The sequence below is a fragment of the Hyperolius riggenbachi genome, chromosome 9, assembly GCF_040937935.1.
Source record: "Hyperolius riggenbachi isolate aHypRig1 chromosome 9, aHypRig1.pri, whole genome shotgun sequence".
Lineage (NCBI taxonomy): Eukaryota > Metazoa > Chordata > Amphibia > Anura > Hyperoliidae > Hyperolius > Hyperolius riggenbachi.
This window is the reverse complement of record NC_090654.1, coordinates 62,916,128-62,937,043: the sequence shown is the minus strand read 5'-3', so window position 1 is coordinate 62,937,043 and position 20,916 is coordinate 62,916,128. Positions and strand designations below refer to the sequence as shown.

At 47.1% G+C, this 20,916-nt stretch overlaps 1 protein-coding gene across 1 annotated transcript in view; it reads left to right on the top strand.

Annotated features, from left to right (window-relative positions):
• The window catches only part of LOC137531613 (cadherin-related family member 4-like), a 116,763-nt gene that overhangs the window by 51,843 nt on the left and 44,004 nt on the right, over positions 1-20,916 (top strand). The window contains exons 10-12 of the mRNA XM_068251553.1: positions 2,710-2,860; positions 11,340-11,442; positions 15,900-16,112. Coding sequence (XP_068107654.1) covers positions 2,710-2,860; positions 11,340-11,442; positions 15,900-16,112 — 467 coding nt within the window. The remainder of the gene's footprint in view (positions 1-2,709; positions 2,861-11,339; positions 11,443-15,899; positions 16,113-20,916) is intronic.

Below are 20,916 nucleotides of genomic sequence, written 5' to 3'. Positions count from 1 at the left end.
TAGGGCGAATTCGCATGCGTGGCCTGCATGCGAATTCGCATAGGCAATGAAAGTGGATGGGACTGTTTCCACTTGTCATTGTTTTCGTGCGTTTTTCTGTGCAGGATTTTTCTGCATGGTAGGGCCTGCAGAATTCGCCTGCGTGAGGAATGCAGGCGAATCGCAGCCCATGTATTTAATAGGGAAAACGCACGTGCGTTTTTGAAAAGTAATACAAATTGAGTCAGGCAGTGACATGGTTAAATTCGCATAGACCCTGCCTATGCGAAATCGCATGCGAATTCGCGGCAAAAAACGCACGCGGAATCGCATCCGCATGCGATTTCGTCAGCGGTGGAATCCCAGGGATTCGCACCGCACTAGTGGAAACGAGCCCTTAATATATGAAGACTGTAATGCTCCTTGTATTGAGAACTGCACCTATGTTGCTGAGTCAGAGAAGTACTAGTGTGCAAAATCCATACACAACACTGAGACCCTGGGGCAAAATGAACCTGGGGGGACTTATCCCCCCGGCTTACGAGAGCCACCCCCCCCCCCCACCTTTCCTGCTCCAAGGATGTCGTACCTGCAGCCAGAGCCGGGACAAACTCCTCTAGCTCCCAAGGCTGAGAAACCAAAGTGAGCCCCTCCATCCCTCCCACCTCAACCATCACACTGATTGCTATTAGACTAAGAGGCGCCCCAGCGCCCCCAACCCCTCAATCTCTAGTTATCTGGCTTGCAGTCACTGCCATGAATCCCCTTTTCTTATTTCTCTCTGCTTCAAACACAATAGGGGAATGATAACTAAGTGAGTTGTGCGCCCCCTCCTACACTGCGCCCTGAGGCTGGAGCCTCTCTTGCCTCTGCCTCGGCCCGGCCCTGCCTGCAGCTCCTGCAGTGTTGTGAGCACTATGAACTCACCTGTCCGGGTATATCTGTGCCCCACGATGGCTGCCTCTCCTTAGTGACCCGGCACATGTTATTACGTAAGGGGGTCCCAGGATGACAGCCTTGAATCAGGGAGAAAACTGGGGAAGGGGGGCGACAAAGTCCCGGGGCTCGCAGCGCTTGGGGGCCCTGGGGCATTTGTCCCCCTTGCCGCAATGAGAGCGCTGGCCATACTTAAAGAATGTACAAAATAAAAACGTATACTAAGAATTACAGCCATATCATCGTGGATGGCTAAAAAATAAATCTTGGATAAAACCGAACACACAGAATAAGAAAAGATACTGAGAAGTATAGCAATACCAATTAGGAAGGAAAAATGAACAGATACTGAGAAGTACACCCAGCGCACAGGAGATACGAAATACAGCTGTATACGTTACAAAAAGCGTTTGCTTATTATTGTATTTTTCGCCGTATAAGACGCACTTTTTCTTCCCCAAAATGTTGGGGGAAAAGTGGGTGCGTCTTATGCGGCGAAGGTACGGATTTTGGGGTGCAGAGGTGCGCAGGGAAGCAGTATATAAATTACCTGCTCCTGCCGCCGCGCTCCTGGCTCCAATCCTTCCCGATCCTCTTCTTCCATCTACTGCTGCCCGCTGCTGCCCCCGCCGAACATCGCTGGCCAGTCCTAATTAGCCGCAAGGATACGCTATCATCACACGCATGCCGCCGAACAACGCTGGCCGGTCCTAATTAGCCGCGCAGGGATACGAGATCAGCGTGCGCGGCGTATCCCTGTGCGGCTAATTAGATCTGGCCAGCGTTGTTTGGCGGCATGCGTGTGATGATAGCGTATCCCTGCGGCTAATTAGGACTGGCCAGCGATGTTCGGCGGGGGCAGCAGCGGGCAGCAGTAGATGGAAGAAGAGGATCGGGCAGGATTGGAGCCAGGAGCGCGGCGGCAGGAGCAGGTAATGTATTAAGTGTACTCACGCTGCCTGTACAGGGGGGACACCAGCACTGGAGGACACTTACAGAGGTGGACACTGGCACAAAAGGGGAGGGGGGCACAGGCACAACAGGGGGACATGGCAGGCACAGGGGGAACTGGCACAACAGGGGGCCACGGGCACAAGAGACACTGGCACAACAGGGGGACACTGGCACAACAGGGGGGGCACAGGTACAACAGGGGGCCACTGGCACAACAGGGGGCCACTGGCACAACAGGAGGGCACAGGTACAACAGGGGGGCACAGGCACAACAGGGGGACATGGCAGGCACAGGGGGAACTGGCACAACAGGGGGACACTGCCACAGGGGACACTGGCACAACAGGGGGACACTGGCACAATAGGGGGACACTGACACAGGGGGCCACAGGCACAACAGGGGGACATGGCAGGCAGAACAGGGGGACACAGCAGGCACAGGGAGACACAGCACAGGGGGACACAGGAACAGCCAATCACTACACTGACCACATAGAGGAACATAGGTAGGCAACATGGGAACAACCAATCATAACACTGTCCCCTTATGTGGCGTAATAGTATGTAATGTAACTGAAAAGGGGGGGGGGGGGTAAAAGTCTTTAAGACACCCCTGCATCATAGACACACCTAGGTTTAGTTTTTTCTTTTGTTCCTGATTTTTGCCCTGGGTGCGTCTTATATGCCAGAGCGTCTTATACGGCGAAAAATACGGTATATGATATTCCAGCTTGCTTCTTATTCCTCTGGTTCTCTGCATTACCGGATGAAGAGATGTTGTTCGTAATATTTGCTTTGATGATTTGTAGGTGATATTTACCCATTTTCTTCCACATACAGGGAAGAAGTTTCACAGAATGAACCAGTTGGTTTTAAACTTGCAGATTTTCAGTGTATAGATCCGGACTATAATGGGACTACCCTGACCTACTCCATCGTACCCAATACCAACTCCCTCTACTCATTTCGCATGAGTGGCACCCAACTACAGGTGAGATTAATGATACTCTGGGCAGCACGGTGGCGTTGTGGTTAGCGCTCTTGCATTTCAGCGTTGGATTCCCGGTTCGAATCCCAGCCAGGGCACTATCTGCAAGGAGTTTGTATGTTCTCTTGTGGGTTTCCTCTGGGCACTCTGATTTCCTCCCACATCCCAAAAACATACAGATAAGTTATTTGGCTTCCCCATAAAATTGGCCCTAGACTGTGATCCATACACTACATGATACTTACATAGACATATGACTATGGTAGGGATTAGATTGTAAGCCCCTCTGAGGGACAGTTAAGTGACAAGACAATATACTCTATACAGAGCTGTGGAAGATGCTGGTACTATATAAATACTAAATAATAATAATAATAATAATAATAAAAATGTAAAATGTGGAGGCTACCATATTTGTTTCCTATTAATACCAGTTGCCTGGTAACCTTGATGATCTCTGGCTGCAGTAGTGTCTGTCTGAATTACACCAGAAATAAGCATGCAGCTAATCTGGTCAGATCTGACAATAGTGTCAGAAACAGCTGATCTGCTGCATGCTTGTTCAGGGTTTTTGGCTAAAAGTATTAGATCCAAAGGATCAGCATTTCAACCAGGCAACTGGTATTGCTTAAAAGGAAATAAATATGGCAGCCTCCATAATACCTCTTCCTTCAGTTGTTCTAAAGAGCATCATATACTATTCAGTATTTTTAATAGATTAGGCATTGGATTCAATTTAAAGCATTAAATCTAATATTAATGTATGAAACATTTAGGCCAATTCAATCAATGTTTTTATCTCAACTCAGAAGAAGACGCAGCAAAGACTCTTCTTCCTATGGCAAACTAAAGAAGTTCAGTATGGCCCAGGAACTTCTGAGATCCTTCTACTTTGGCACCATCAAGTCAGTCCTTTGCTCGTCCATGGTCTGGTACACTAGCTCTTCCGCCAGCGACAGATACAAAATTCAGGGGGTCTCATCAGCTCAGCGGAGAAAATGATTGAGAAACCTAACCCCCCCCCCCCCCCCGCCTTTAGACCTCATCTATAATACTAGACTGCTTGCCCAAGCAATGAAAATCGCTGGCGACCTCTCCCGCCTAGGCCACAGGTTTTTCATTCAGCACAAATCGGGCCGGAGGTTTGCGTTCCATCCCGGCCAAGACCACACGGTGTAGGAACACCTTTTTCCCCATGGCCGTTAGACTTTTGAACTCTGCCCTCTCCACAAACACTTCCCCCTGTAGCCATCTACTGACTGCCATCTGACCGCGGCTGTCGCTGCCCTGTTCACTGTTCATTGTATTGCTAGAGGTTGTACTAGTACTACTGTTTTCATCTTTTGTAACATGTTGCTGTCTCTGTAAATCTGTGTTGTCTTACTGCCAATGTCGTATTACTTCCACTGTGCCAAATCCTGCCAAATCCACAAGCATGGAAATGAATTTCTGGCGTCCTTGCTTGTGATCATATTTTAAAGGCACTTGTATTGACCTGAAGAAGCGGGAAGGGCCGGATTTGTACTTTTCAGTGCCCTAGGCCGGCTGTCACCAACCGCCCTCCCCCCCCCCCATTCTGTCCAACTCTGAGACTAGTCATCACTGGGTTAAATGGGCTCCTGTCTGTTTTGCTGCTTTGCCCTGTTCAATAAAGAAGCAGTGCATGCTCTGTCCACTCCATGTAATTTTGCACTCCAGCCTGGATGCACAGCAGCCGATAGTGTTCAGGGCTTGCATAATTCAGAAATGATGCTCATACATGAGCACAGCACTTGTCAAGTACACATACCCATACCCATAACACTCCAAGCCTCGGCTGCTGTGCACCTGCATACCAGGAGTGCGAAATTACAAGAAGCCCGAGAGGACAGAGTATGCACTGCTTCTTTGACCTCTGTGCGACTAGCTGCAGTCAGAGTCACAAACAGGTCACAAACAGCCGGTGATGGTGCAGCGCAAAGGATAGAAACCCATCCAAAACAGAACAGGTAAGTAGAGGGATCCGACACTACACACGCTGTGTAATGCTAGGTACACACGATGCAATTCTGACAGATTTACTGTCAGATCGATTATTTCCAATGTCTGATCTGATTTCCGATCAATTTTTCAATAGATTTTCCGTTCATTTCTATGAAAAAATAATTCAGAAAATCTATCGGATAGCAGATCGGACATGTTGGAAATAGTCGATCTGACAGTAAATCTGTCAGAAAATTGCATCATGCGTACCTAGCATAAGTTCAGGTGTACTTTACACAGTGACAATTTAGCACTTAGGGCAAGTTAAGACAGATCTTAATCAGTCAGCAGGAAGTTTTTACGCTTTGTAATAGAATGATAATATTTATTGGCTAACCAAAAGAAAACCGTGAGCCTTTGGCTAATGAGCCATCTTCAGACTTTGTTCCTGTATACAAGATGTTAGGACACACAGCTATATACAGTATACAGTCAGCAGGAGATGCATACATTGTTTTGTAAACACCGGCGTACCTACCGGGGATGCGACCCCCTCAGCCGCAGGGGGGCCCGGGGCTGCTCTGGGGCCCGCTCACTGTGCGTGGGGGGAGCGCTGCTCTGGACCCCCCAGCAAGGTGCTCAACTGGCCGCAGCGTCTAATAGATGCTGCGCCAGTTCATTCCCCGCAGCCCCGCTCCGCTCCAGCAGCCTGCATAGTCTCCGGCAGGCAGAGCAGGGCTACGGCAAGATGGCCGCCGAAGAAGCCCTACACTGGAGACTATTTGTGTCTCTAGTACAGGGCTTCGGCAGCCATCTTGCCGTAGCCCTGCACTCTGCCTGTCAGCGCGGGAGATGTGCTGCAGGAGGACTCGGGGAGCTGCGAGCCAGATGCCGGGAGAGGAGAAGACTTCTGTCAGGTAAGTGAATTGTTTTTTTTTTCACAGGTGCATTTTTTTTTTCTAGTGTCTGCTGCCTACATTGTGATTTTCAGGTGTCTGCTGCCCACATTACGATTTTCAGGTGTCTGCCGCCCACATTATGATTTTCAGGTGTCTGCTGCCCACATTGCGATTTTCTGGTGACTGCTGCCCACATTAGGATTTTCTGGTGACTGCTGCCCACATTAGGATTTTCTGGTGTCTGCTGCCCACATTAGGATTTTCTGGTGACTGCTGCCCACATTAGGATTTTCTGGTGTCTGCTGCCCACATTAGGATTTTCTGGTGACTGCTGCCCACATTGCGATTTTCTGGTGTCTGCTGCCCACATTAGGATTTTCTGGTGTCTGCTGCCCACATTACGATTTTCTGGTGTCTGCTGCCCACATTAGGATTTTCTGGTGTCTGCTGCCCACATTACGATTTTCTGGTCACTGCTGCCCACATTGCGATTTTCTGGTCACTGCTGCCCACATTGCGATTTTCTGGTGACTGCTGCCCACATTAGGATTTTCTGGTGTCTGCTGCCCACATTACGATTTTTTGGTCACTGCTGCCCACATTGCGATTTTCTGGTGTCTGCTGCCCACATTGCGATTTTCTGGTGTCTGCTGCCCACATTGCGATTTTCTGGTGTCTGCTGCCCACATTGCGATTTTCTGGTGACTGATGCCCACATTGCGATTTTCTGGTGACTGATGCCCACATTGCGATTTTCTGGTGACTGATGCCCACATTACGATTTTCAGGTGTCTGCTGCCCACATTACGATTTTCTGGTCACTGCTGCCCTCATTGCGATTTTCTGGTCACTGCTGCCCACATTGCGATTTTCTGGTGTCTGCTGCCCACATTACGATTTTCAGGTGTCTGCTGCCCACATTACGATTTTCAGGTGTCTGCTGCCCATATTATGATTTTCTGGTGTCTGCTGCCCACATTACGATTTTCAGGTGTCTGCTGCCCACATTACGATTTTCAGGTGTCTGCTGCCCACATTACGATTTTCAGGTGTCTGCTGCCCACATTGCGATTTTCAGGTGTCTGCTGCCCACATTGCGATTTTCAAGTGTCTGCTGCCCACATTGCGATTTTCAGGTGTCTGCTGCCCACATTGCGATTTTCTGGTGTCTGCTGCCCACATTACGATTTTCTGGTGACTGCTGCCCACATTACGATTTTCTGGTGACTGCTGCCCACATTGCGATTTTCTGGTGACTGCTGCCCACATTGCGATTTTCTGGTGACTGCTGCCCACATTGCGATTTTCTGGTGACTGCTGCCCACATTGCGATTTTCTGGTGACTGCTGCCCACATTAGGATTTTCTGGTGTGTGCTGCCCACATTATGATATTCTGGTGACTGACTGCTGCCCACATTAGGATTTTCTGGTGACTGCTGCCCACATTACGATATTCTGGTGACTGCTGCCCACATTAGGATTTTCTGGTGACTGATGCCCACATTGCGATTTTCTGGTGACTGCTGCCCACATTAGGATTTTCTGGTGACTGCTGCCCACATTGCGATTTTCTGGTGAACTCTGCCCACATTACGATTTTCTGGCCCACATTACGATTTTCTGGTGAACACTGCCCACGTTACGATTGTCTGGTGAATGCTGTCCACGTTACGATTTTCTGGTGAACGCTGCCCACATTACGATTTTCTGGCTCACATTACGATTTTCTGGTGAACACTGCCCACGTTACGATTGTCTGGTGAATGCTGTCCACGTTACAATTCTCTGGTGACTGCTGCTCACGTTACGATTTTCTGGTGACTGGTGCCCACATTACGATTTTCTGGTGACTGGTGCCCACATTATGATTTTCTAAAGGCCCACATTACGATTTTCTGGTGAACTCTGCCCACATTACGATTTTCTGGCCCACATTACGATTGTCTGGTAAAATGCTGCCCACTTTACAATTAATTTACAGTGAAACGCTGCCCCATTACGATTATTTGGCACCTATGGGGGGGGGGGGGCCATCCAAATATTCGCAGGGGGGCCCAGTGATTTCTAGTTACGCCCCTGATAGCTTGAATGAAATGGTTGTTCATGGTCTAGTTTTTGATGCTGAGTGCTGGTCACCTTTCTACACAAGTTAGAGTTGGGATTTGGAGCTAAGTGAAGTCTAGAGTTGGGTTTTGGAGCATGGTAAAGGTTAGAATCAGAGCAGAGTTGTTTATTTCGCCAAGCATGACTGGGTCAAGCCCGGGTTTGGCAGAATAAAAAAAAACAAAGTTCAGGACTAGAACAATATAGAAAGCAAGAGACAAACAGAGACATAGCATGCAGTTTACCAACAGAAAGCAGCAATAGTAGCAGCAGTGTCAATTTCACACAGAGCAGTTCCAAAAATGTGATATGAGATAGGACCAAAAGGTTTTTAGCCTTGAGTGCATAGTCATGCGTGATTTAATCAACCGTGAGTAATTAGTCTAAAGGGCGGTAGAGTTGGGCCGAACGGTTCGCCTGCGAACGGTTCCATGCGAACTTCAGTGGTTCGCGTTCGCGTCCCGCAGGCGAACCTTTGCGGAAGTTCGGTTCGCCCCATAATGCACATGGAGGGTCAACTTTGACCCTCTACATCACAGTCAGCAGGCCCAGTGTAGCCAATTAGGCTACACTAGCCCCTGGAGCCCCACCCCCCCTTATATAAGGCAGGCAGCGGCGGCCATTACGGTCACTCGTGTGCTGCCTGCGTTAGTGAGAGTAGGGCGAGCTGCTGCAGACTGTCTCTCAGGGAAAGATTAGTTAGGCTTAACTTGTTCCTGTCTGGCTGCATACCTGTTCTGTGAACCCACCACTGCATACCTGTGCTGTGAACCCACCACTGCATACCTGTGCTGTGAACCCACCACTGCATACCTGTGCTGTGAACCCACCACTGCATACCTGTGCTGTGAACCCACCACTGCATACCTGTTCAGTGAACCCACCACTGCATACCTGTGCTGTGAACCCACCACTGCATACCTGTTCAGTGAACCTGCCACTGCATACCTGTTCTGTTCAGTGGACCCGCCACTGTATACCTGTTCATTGAACCCACCACTGCATACCTGTGCTGTGAACCCACCACTGCATACCTGTTCAGTGAACCCACCACTGCATACCTGTGCTGTGAACCCACCACTGCATACCTGTTCAGTGAACCTGCCACTGCATACCTGTTCTGTTCAGTGGACCCGCCACTGTATACCTGTTCATTGAACCCACCACTGCATACCTGTGCTGTGAACCCACCGCTGCATACCTGTTCTGTGAACCCACCACTGCATACCTGTGCTGTGAACCCACCACTGCATACCTGTTCAGTGAACCTGCCACTGCATACCTGTTCTGTTCAGTGGACCCGCCACTGTATACCTGTTCATTGAACCCACCACTGCATACCTGTGCTGTGAACCCACCACTGCATACCTGTTCTGTGAACCCACCACTGCATACCTGTTCAGTGAACCCGCCACTGCATACCTGTTCTGTTCAGTGGACCCGCCACTGTATACCTGTTCGGTGAACCCGCCACTGCATACCTGTTCTGTTCAGTGGACCCGCCACTGTATACCTGTTCAGTGAACCCGCCACTGCATACCTCATTGTGGTCAGACCAAATTTGATCAGCTGGACAGTCACTGTTCTGTCATTCAGCTACATCAGCCAGGCGACCATATGGGCTGTAAAGCCACCAAAACCTGCACTCTCGCCATGGTGCGCACCAGTCCAGCACGGCCGTCACTACACAAACAGCTGTTTGCGGTGCGTTACACGGTGAGTTTGGTGTGTCAGTGTGAAGCAGTACCTTAATTACACTACCTGATTGATGTATACACATGCAAGATGTTTGAAAGCACTTTAGGCCTGTCATTTAGCATTCAATGTGATTTCTGCCCTTAAAACGCTGCTTTGCGTCAAATCCAGATTTTTCCCCGGGACTTTTGGCATGTATCCCACTCCGCCATGCCCCCCTCCAGGTGTTAGACCCCTTGAAACATCTTTTCCATCACTTTTGTGGCCAGCATAATTATTTATTTTTTTCAAAGTTCGCATCCCCATTGAAGTCTATTGCGGTTCGCGAACTTTAACGCGAACCGAACCTTCCGCGGAAGTTCGCGAACCAGGTTCGCGAACCTAAAATCGGAGGTTTGGCCCAACTCTAAAGGGCGGCTGTCTGTTTGGCTGTGTCACAGCCTGGCCTCGGCTAGGGGGGTAGCTCTGATGGGAGTATGTGAAAGGAGTTTAAGAGGCTGACTGCTGAGGGAAAGAAAGAGTTGCTGTGTGCTGTGTCTAGCAGTCCTGGTGGGGATGGCCCAAAGCCTCCTGTCTAAAGGAAGCAGCCTGAAGTAGCAGTGGTCTTGGTGAGAGGAATCATTGACAATCTTCACCACCCTAGAGTGCAGTCTTGTGTTATATAGGCGGGCGAGTGTGGGGAGGGGTCTTCCAATGATCCTTTCCGCTGACCTAATCACACTCTGTAGTTTATGCTTGTCATTGGCGGTGGAGCCAGCATACCAGACCAAGGAGGAGGAGCAGAGGATCGTCTCAATGGTGGCAGAGTAAAAGCTTGTCAGAACCTCTTGGGCCATGCCGAACTTCCTCAGTTGGCAGAGGAAGAAGAAGAGTCTCTGCTGGGCTTTTCACTGGATGGCAGTGATGCTGGGATTCCAGCTGAGATCTCTGGAGATGGTGGTGCCCAGGAGACGGGCACAGGGTACCCTAGCATTGGGAATTGCAGTAAAGGCTAGTCTTAGGGTTTGGAGAAGGGTGATGGTTAGTGTTGAGATTTAGAGCTAGGAGAAGTTTAGAGTTGGGTTTTGGAGCATGGTAAAGGCTAGTGTTGGGATTTGCAGCAGAGTTAAAGGGAACCAGAGAGGAATACAATCTAAAAATAGAAAAAGGCTTTTATACATACCTGGGGCTTCTTCCAGCCCCATAAGCCTGGATCGCTCCCACGCCGCCATCCTCCGCTTCCTGGAACCGCCGGTACCGGGCCCGTCACTTCCGGCGGACGCAGCCAATTGTCCGCATCACAGGGGCTCCCTCCATACCTGTACGCATGCGGCTGTGCAGTAGGCAGCCGCATGTGTACTTGTATAGAGGGAGCGCCGTGTGATGCGGAGAATCGGCCGCGTCCACCGGCCGACTGGCCGACTCACGGCAATGACGGGACTGGTACCGGCGGTTCCAGGCAGCAGAGGACGGCGGCGTGGGAGCAATCCGTGCGTATGAGGCTGGAGGAAGCCCCAGGGATGTATAAAAGCTTTTTTTTAATCATATCTGGTTCTCTTTAAGGCTAGTGTTGGGTTTGGAGCAGTATAAAAGTTTTTGGGTAAGGGTGGAGGTGAAGCATGTCACTCAGGCTCAGCAGTAATCTCTTTGTGGTTTGAATCATCTTTTGGACTTGTACGTTAGGAATAAAGTGGCCTCACTAAATCCAAGGCTCAGAATCTCTCCTGCCACAGACACCCCAGTAGACTGATGGGTGATGCATTCTGTGTGTGCGTTTCTTTTGGACAGTAATTTAGATAAAATGAATCCTCTGTAATAAAGTTATTTTTCCTCCTCTGGACAGATCAATAATACACTGAATTATGACTCCTATGCGATGGCCAGTGTCAGTTTCCAGTATTCAGCCACCGTTGTGGTGACGGACAGTGGCAAGCCACCAAGGACAAGTGAGTAACTCAGTAATATGTTAGACTTTATAAACCAATACAACTAATTATCATCAGTACATTAAATTTAGGGCCTTTAATGATCAGGTTACATTCTGTTGATTTTTTTTAAAGCCCTGTTTCACCCTCTCAGATTTATTATTGTTAGTGGAGGGGCCATTACTCACACAATTTTCATACTTGCAGATGCTCCAGGAAGATTACCTTTAAAAAAATGAGTCATGTGACCAAGGAGTCACTTTAGAAAACAGGTAGTTCCCTAGGGAGTGGGCCTTCCCCAGCTACTAAATGGCTTCCATTCCTAGGCCTGTAGCTATCACCTCAGACCATTCCCACCCTATCCTTCTCAACACAACCTCCCTCTGCTGCTGACAGCTTAATCTCTCAGCCAGGGCCGGATTTGTACTTTTTACCGCCCAAGGCCCATTACCTCCAGCCGCCCCATGACAACAACGTGGTTAGGATAGGGTTATCGGCCATAGAAAAGGGGGGAGGTTAGAAATACTAATAGATCAAGTTATTAGGTTTAGGTACTTACAAAAAAAAAAAAGTGCTTAGGAAAGATTAAAAACTAGGGCTTTTGGCAATTTAGGTTGAGGCTAGGAATTTGAGAATAGCATTATGGGAAAAGGGTTAAAATTAAGTATCAGGTTAGAGTGAAGCTGGCCATACGACTATTGATTTCTACCCAATGTTCCAAAGCTAGTTCAGAAGGAACTGATTCCTACCACACACAGCACATTCATTTTTTAATAGATTCCAGCAGGGAATCTATTGAAGAATCTATTAACTGATCGAGCCCCAACGCTGCACTGTTTGATATAATGCTATGGCCTATCAATCATCTGCCACTCCTGCTCCACCCCCAATTGACCCAGGCGTCCTGTTTGATTGATACTTTAGATGAATTTTTGGTCAAAATCAATGAAATATAAATGAATTGATTTCCATTTGATTTAATCAGAGTGAACGAATCAGCAGGGAATCACATTAGAAATGTAATGTGTGTGTATGGGGACCTTTGCTGATCACAATACTAAGGTGATTAAAGGACCACTATCGCGAAAAAAGTAGGCAGTTACAATCTGACAGGTTTTAGGCCAGTCCATCTCCTCATGGATGATTCTCAGGGTTTTCTTTGTTTTCAACAGGATTTCCTGACCAGCAGTTTAACTGCCAAAATAGTAAGACACCAGCCGGCCTCCCTACTCACTTGCACACTATTTTGTCAGTTAGACTTTGCAACTGCTGTTCAGGAAATGCTGTTGAAAACATAGAAAACTCTGAGAATCCCCCATGAGGAGATGGACTGGCCCTGTCGGTTCAGTCAGATATTAACTGCCTACTTTTTTTATGATAGTGGTCCTTTAAAGTGCTGCAGAAGATGTTAGCACTATATAAATACATAATAATAATAATGTAGGACATTAGACTATGACTATGGTAGGATTAGACTGTGAGCTCCTCTGAGGACAGTCAGTGACATGACTATGTACTCTGTAAAGTGCTGCAGAAGATGTCAGTGTTATATAAATACATAACAATAATATATTGGTAGGACATTAGACTATGACTATGGTAGGATTAGATTGTGAGCTCCTCTGAGGACAGTCAGTGACATGACTATGTACTCTGTAATGTGCTGCAGAAGATGTCAGTGCTATATAAATACATAATAATAATATGGTAGGACATTAGACTATGACTATGGTAGGATTAGATTGTCAGCCCCTCTGAGGACAGTCAGTGACATGACTATGTACTCTGTAATGTGCTGCAGGAGATGTCAGTGCTATATAAATACATAATAATAATATGGTAGGACATTAGACTATGACTGTGGTAGGATTAGAGTGTGAGCTCCTCTGAGGACAGTCAGTGACATGACTATGTACTCTGTAATGTGCTGCAGAAGATGTCAGTGCTATATAAATACATAATAATAATAATATGGTAGGACAGACTATGACTATGGTAGGATTAGAGTGTGAGCTCCTCTGAGGACAGTCAGTGACATGACTATGTACTCTGTAGTGTGCTGCAGAAGATGTCAGTGCTATATAAATACATAATAATAATAATATGGTAGGACAGACTATGACTATGGTAGGATTAGAGTGTGAGCCCCTCTGAGGACAGTTAGTGACATGACTATGTGCTCTGTAATGTGCTGCAGGAGATGTCAGTGCTATATAAATACATAATAATAATAATATGGTAGGACAGACTATGACTATGGTAGGATTAGAGTGTGAGCTCCTCTGAGGACAGCCAGTGACGTGACTATGTACTCTGTAATGTGCTGCAGAAGATGTCAGTGCTATATAAATACATAATAATAATATGGTAGGACATTACACTATGACTATGGTAGAATAGATTGTTAGCTCCTCTGAGGACAGTCAGTGACATGACTATGTACTCTGTAATGTGCTGCAGAAGATGGAAAGACAAATGACTGTGGGGGGAGGAGAAGGGAAACAATTCTACCTGATAAAAATGATGAAAGGAATAACAGGGGTGCATGGAGAGAAGAGATGGAAGCCAGGCTACAGGAGAGCACCAGGCAGCCCTGTTTTAGTAGCTACTAGCTTCGGGAGTCACAGGCTCCCGGGAAGGAAGAAGGAGGGGGAGGGAGGGGAGAGAGAGGGGGATCCCAGCTGGTCACGCATTGCACAGGATCAGGCAGGCACAGCGTGATTCTAGTCTGCAAAATGCTTGCTGTTCTGCAGACACTTCTCCTCCCTCCCTTCCCTCTCACAGCGCTGCCACCATGCACAGATACCTGTATGCTGTGCTGAGAGTAGCCGCCCGTCTTCTTCCTGAATCTGAATCTCGCGGCTTGGCTTCTCTGCTCAGCCCCTCCTCCCTCAGTGTCAGAGCAGAGAGGAAAGGAGGGGCGCTTTCCACCGTGCACTGCAGAATGCAGATTCTAGGAGAGACTGGGGACAGCGCAGCTGCCTAGTGTACAATGTGCGACAGCCGCCCCAGCTTTTCTGACGGCAGGTTTCCGCCCTAGGAACGGGCCTAGGTGGCCTGTGCGGAAATCCGGCCCTGCTCTCAGCAGCAGAGGACAGAGGTGGGTGGGGTTCCATGATGGCTCTCTGCTAAGGAGTAGATAACAGAGTATACACTAACATAGCCATAAAGGTTGTTAACAAACAATCCTCAGTGCATCTGAGAATATGATTTACCACCAATGCTGTTTCAGAGGTAAATACCATATTTACTCGCACATAAGCAGACCCGCGTATAAGCCGAGGTACCCCATTTCTCTAATAAACCAGGAAAAAGTGATTGACTCGCATGTAAGCCATCTCTTTAGTATAGCCCCCTTCCACAGTAGCCAGATGTGCTTACAGTACAAGTGATTCCCTCTCCCCTTAGCCAGATGTGCCCCAAGGATGATACCGCTGTGTCTCAAGATGCTACTAGATGACGCTGCTGCTCCTCATTCCTGGCTAACCTATACTGGAGCAGCTATACTACCTAAACTGGGGCAACTACACTACCTATACTGGGGCAACTATGCTACCTATACTGGGGCAACTATACTAACAACCTGTCCTATACTGTGGCAACTATACTGGCTACCTATACAGGGGGCAACAATATTGGCTACTTATACTGGGGGCAACTATACTAGCTACCTATACTGGGGCAACTATACTAGCTACCTATACTGGGGCAACTATACTGGCTTGCGATATGGGTGATATGCGATCATTCCAAATGGGGGGGGCACATCCTCACAAGGCAGCAAAAAGTCTAGAACTGGAATAGTCAATGAATTGCCAGTGGAAAAGTTTCAACTGCAGGACATGCAGAACCCATCAGCATAAATCACTCAAAAAAAAAAAAAAAGAAATTACTCCATAAAGTCTAGAACTGTCCCTGCCCCGACAAAATTAACCAAGGAGCCCCCCTGACCACCCACCCCCATCACTCCTGCAACCCCCTGGGTCAATCCCCATTTTAACTGTGCACCCCAGGGCCCCAGCAGAATCTTTGGCAGAATAACGCCTCACCTGTCTGTCTGTTCCTTTGTCAAGCCGTGGCGCTGTGCACTCCCATCTTCGTCCTCACAGGGGAGCCTCTCCTCAGTGACCTGGCACAAGTTAATACGTAGTAACATACCAAGATCCCATGGATCACAGAGAAGATGCAGAGAGCAACTGATGAAGATGGGGAGCAAAGACTAACAAAGGAGCAGTGGCAGTGCACTGGCCGGGACAGGTGAGACGCTACTCTGCTGAAGATTCTGCAGGGCCCCAGGAAGCACAGTTAAGTTTAAGGGGTGACTTTTTCTGCAAAACATGTACTGTTGGTGGGCCTTGAGGACAGGGTTGGGGAACTGTACTCTACACTGTTCTTCTTAGGAATCCAGGCAGAGGAGATGGAACTATGTTTGTATGTTTGGGTGTTATTGAATCATCTTGTTTGTCTTTCGTTTTCAGCCAATATTCCAATCTTTGTCACGGTCACCCCAGTGAACAATTACCCACCTCAGTGTAATGGGCCGTATACCTATAGTGTCAATGAAAATGAACCATTTGGGACCGTTGTGGGACAACTGAATGCCACTGATGCTGACTATCCATTTAATAACGTGCAGTACAGTATCACTGGTGGTATGAGTCCACCTGTCTTCTACATCACCCCTAGAACTGGTAAGACTACCCAGACAAACATGTAATTCCAATTAACTGAAATTTTCAAGTCACTGTAACTACTGATTAAAGCATCTGTCATAATTGATAACCATCTGCAACTTCCAGATCACCACTCTGACTACACTTATTATGTGTTGCAGATAATGTAAAGGGCAGTGTTGCTGCCTTTAAAGGAAACTGTACATGAGTCATCACTTAATGCAGGAATCTAAGGGCTCTTGCATACTTCCAACACATGTCACCCATCGGAGATACGGATCCTCTCGGCTGGGCCGGTTCAAGTAACAATGGGGCCCTAGGGCAAGATTAGCCTGGGGGCCCCCCAACAGACACCCCCTGACCAAAAAGCGTCATTAGAGGCCCTTTGTTGCAGCTAAATTTCCCTCCTGGGCCCCTGAGCTGGCTGCTGACCCTCCCCCAATCACCGCCTAACTTAACAGACTCTGCAGAGTCCCTGGGGAGCAACAGTTAAGATGGGGAGGGACAACTTGGGGGCCCCTACAGGCTCTGGGGCCCTGGGGCAACTGCCTATTTTTTTCTATGGTAGCTCCAGCCCTGCCTCTCGGACAACATTGCTGGACTGGGCTGCTCACGCACATATCTGCTGTGTAGCTGATGACGTGCTGTGTTGCTATGCGGGGGGTGGGGGGGAGGGGGGAAAGGGACAGGCGCACGCATGACATCACCCAGGGGTGGGGCCCTAACCATGGGATCGGTAGGGGGATCGGCAGTGCTGGGGTTGAGTACATCCGTCCATTGGATCATTCGCAGGTTGGCTATCGGGGGTCGTTGGGTGCCATACACACGCCTGATTGTCGGCTGAGGGGGTTGTTATCAGCCACCTCAGCTGACTTAAGTCAGGCATGTGTATGAGGCTTAACCACTAGTTGACCGCGCGTCATTTTAAAACATCCTGTTGTTCCCTATTAACGGACCGACAGATGTTTTAAAACATCCTCCACCGCTGTCGTGCACCCTCTGCACTGCACATTGAATTGCTGTGAATGAAATCAACAATATTATAATATTATAATATTGTTGATTTAATTCACAGCAATTCAAAGGAACCACTCGATCCATCCAACTTTATGGAATGCACTACAGCATTTTCAAAAAGAAATAACACGTCTTCTACTACACATAAATTTGCATATCACTTTTTAATTGGTTTATTTTAATTGATTTATTTTTTAACATGCACATGTATATATGTATATCAAAATATGATTATAGTTATGATTTTTTATTTTATGCACATATGCACACATGTATATGTACTGATGCATATATTATTATCTTACAATTGGTATTAGACCCTTCCGTTTATAATTCAACCTGTATATAATTGTTCCACCAATAGATGGCAGCATAGAGATATATATATGTGTGCATACTTCTGTGTACTATCTAGAAGAGTATTGCAATATGAACAAATATTTCTATGAAAGGTATCCTAGTAATCTAAAATTGTATGTGTATCCAAATGTTATCTGTGCTTACCTGAGGAAAACTTATGCATGCTCTAACACCAAGTTTTAACCCTAGCAAGTCTGGCTCTGCAAATCTGGCTCAATTGGCTATTCATGAGGCAATGCTCATGCAAATATGCATTTGCTTTCGCACACCAAACTATGCAGGGTCAAAAAACGAATACCGCAAAGCGGTCGCCCTGCGGGAATTAGTTCATGCCACATTAGCACTACCCAGGAGCGCCAGGGGAGGCTTCCCAATGCCCCCATACAACCGGGGGACCGCGGGGTCCCAGGCACTTTCACCGCCTGGGAGCCACAGCGTGGCCAGTGCCTGGGGGGAGCCGTCCGCTCCAACCTCCCAATATTAAAAACAGGCACTTACCTTAACGTCCATTGCGTTCTGCTACATGCGCATTAACTTGGGGGCACCACATGAGAAAGGAGCGAAGCATGGGTCACCCCAAGCTTTAGAGCTCAGGGCTGGCTCACACACAACACTCCAGAGGGGGGGGGAGGACAGGTGCAAACAACTCACTCCAGGGCTCACACCACCAGAGCAAGCCATCTTCCACCTGCCTTCAAAGGATACAACTGCAAAAAATGCTTACCTGAGGAAAATGTATGCGTGCTCTAACACCAAGTTTTAACCCTAGCAAGTCTGGCTCTGCAAATCTGGCTCAATTGGCTATTCATGAGGCAATGCTCATTTTTCCTCAGGTAAGCAAATGTTATCTGTACTACTTTGTTAAAGTGACTTTTGTTTAATAATGATGTTATATAAAAAAAAAAAAAAACAACGCCGCCTGAAAAACTTTATTGTCCCTCCCAGACCTGCAAACAATTACTATGGACAGATAGGTACGCGGTCACGATGTCCTGTCTATTCAGACAGGGCACGTGATGTTTAGACGAGTGATGAGGAAGTCAGGTGATAGGAAGGGGAGGGACTTATGGATCTTAAGCGAGGACGGGATCCCGGTAACTTCACCTTCGGGAGAAGTGACTGGGTCACGGAACGCATGAGGGGGCACAGGGAGGCAGCGGATCCACTCTTGCAACTCTGGGTAAGACTTACCTTTGCTTTGGCGGTTTGGATAATACTTTGATCATAAATTTAATGGAAGGTATAACTATATCCATATAGCCGGTGGAATCTATTTGATTACCAGTTCTGTTGCAGACAAAACAAATGCGATATTATATCATGTATTGATTCATGTGATCCGCTACAACCAACCTGTGCACTGTATGGTTTTAATTGATTATATTTTTGTTACTGGGATAAGTCCTCAATAAAGTATTGTTATTGTGTATTATTTGGCGGCTAATGATTATTAATGATTGATAACTGACTAGATGGACGATTTTCTAATATGTATTTGAATGTAGCAGCAGCATGTGTACACAGCATGGAGCAGCTCTGGGGTACTTAGCAGAGCTCAGAGCCAGATATAAGCACAGCCCTGTGCCTCTGCTGTGTGAATACTTCCCTTTCCCTTTCATTTCCAATGTCAGCTGTCCTCATTATTATCTGTATCCTAGCTGCTCCTGATCGATCCTGTTGTCGATCAGGAGCAGATCGGTCATGTCGGAAATAATTGTCAGATCGTGTCAGTTGGACAGTAAATTGCATTGTGTGTACTCAGCATGATGTCCTAACATTAATATACTGTATTGTGCGTGGCTGAGGGAGACCTTTCAAGAAACCCCTCCTTGAAAATCCTGTGTTTGCCCCTGTAATGAGATACACAAGTGTATGTACAGTGCCAAGCACAGAAATGACTATGCTGTGTTCCTTTGCCTGAAAGAGTTAAACATCAGGCATGAAAGTGACAGCTTCTGTCCGGGTTGGGACTGGGCCGGACTATAAAGTAGTCAGGCAACTGGTGTTATTCACGACCGCAACGGCAGCAGCTAGAGTTGCAGGGACGTGCTAGTCACGTCCCTGTAGTTTGAGTGGTCTGCAGGCGATCGTGTGGGCAGATGCCCGCGATCACGCTGCTGCTAGCAGAGGGGATTGGCTGCAGGGGACAAAAGTCCGTTGTGCCAAACCGAGCATGTCCGCCGAGAATAAACACTGTTTTTGTTCAAAAACAGTGTTTATTCTTACATAGAGCCACTGATTTCCACCGGTTTCCGACGCTTTTATTTTTTTATAAAGACATTCCCTGAAAAAGATTTATACAAAACGGAAAAAATGCACCTTTATTTCCAAATAATATATTGTCACCATACATTGTACTAGGGATATAATTTTAACGGTGCAATAACTGGGACAAATGGACAAATAAAATGTGTGGATTTTAATTATGGTAGCAGGAATTATTTTAAAACTATAATGGCTGAAAATTGAAAAACAATGAATTTTTTCCATTTTTTTATATTCCGATCATAATGCATTTAGAATAAAATAATTCTTAGTATAATGTACCACCCAAAGAAAGCCTAATTGGTGGTGGAAAAAACAAGGTATAGATCATTTCGTTGTGATAAGTATTGATAAAGTTATTGGCGAATGAATGGGAGGAGCGTTGACAGGTGAAAATTTCTCTCGTCCATAGGGTGAAAAATACCCGCAGGCTGAAATGGTTAAATGTCTGATCTGTCATATATTTTAACCAATTTTTTTTAGCAAAAATTGATTGAAAGTATTGATTCGATGGCTCATACAATGCTGTGGTTTGATTCATTTCTTGCTGGAATCTATTGAAAACTGATGTGCTATGTGTGGTAGGAATCAGGAAACACTGGGTAAATCTATATACAGTGGCGTAGCTAAAGAGCTATGGGCCCCAGTGCAAGTTTTACATGGGGCCCCCCAAGCACTCTATAAATAACAATTGATATGGCTCACCAAAACCTGCCAATGACAACCACAGTGTCGGAGATGCAAGAAGGGGATGGGGAACGTGTGTTAAGGATTACTACTATTCATAGCATCTATAGAAGTGATTATTACCAGCACAGGACCAATAGAAAGCTACTACTGTGATAGAGGGTGGACCCTTCGGTGCCCCTCTGGCCCAAGGGTCCCGATGCGGTCGATCCTCTGCTCCCCCTATTGCTACGCCACTGTCTATATATGTATGGCCAGCTGCTTTAGAGTTTATTTCCTCTATGCCCAAATCCGGGCCAAATCTACAGCGTTCCACCGCAGGCAAAAGGGGCAGGGAACTGCTACCTATCTCTTTCATGGCCCTCAATCCCCTGACAGATTGACGCATCAAAGTGATTATATCCAAAATGTCCGATCAGCTCCCATTTGATTACTGGATCAATTTTGTGCAGTAGTGATTGGAAAATTGATCCTGTTATTGATCAGAAGGTGA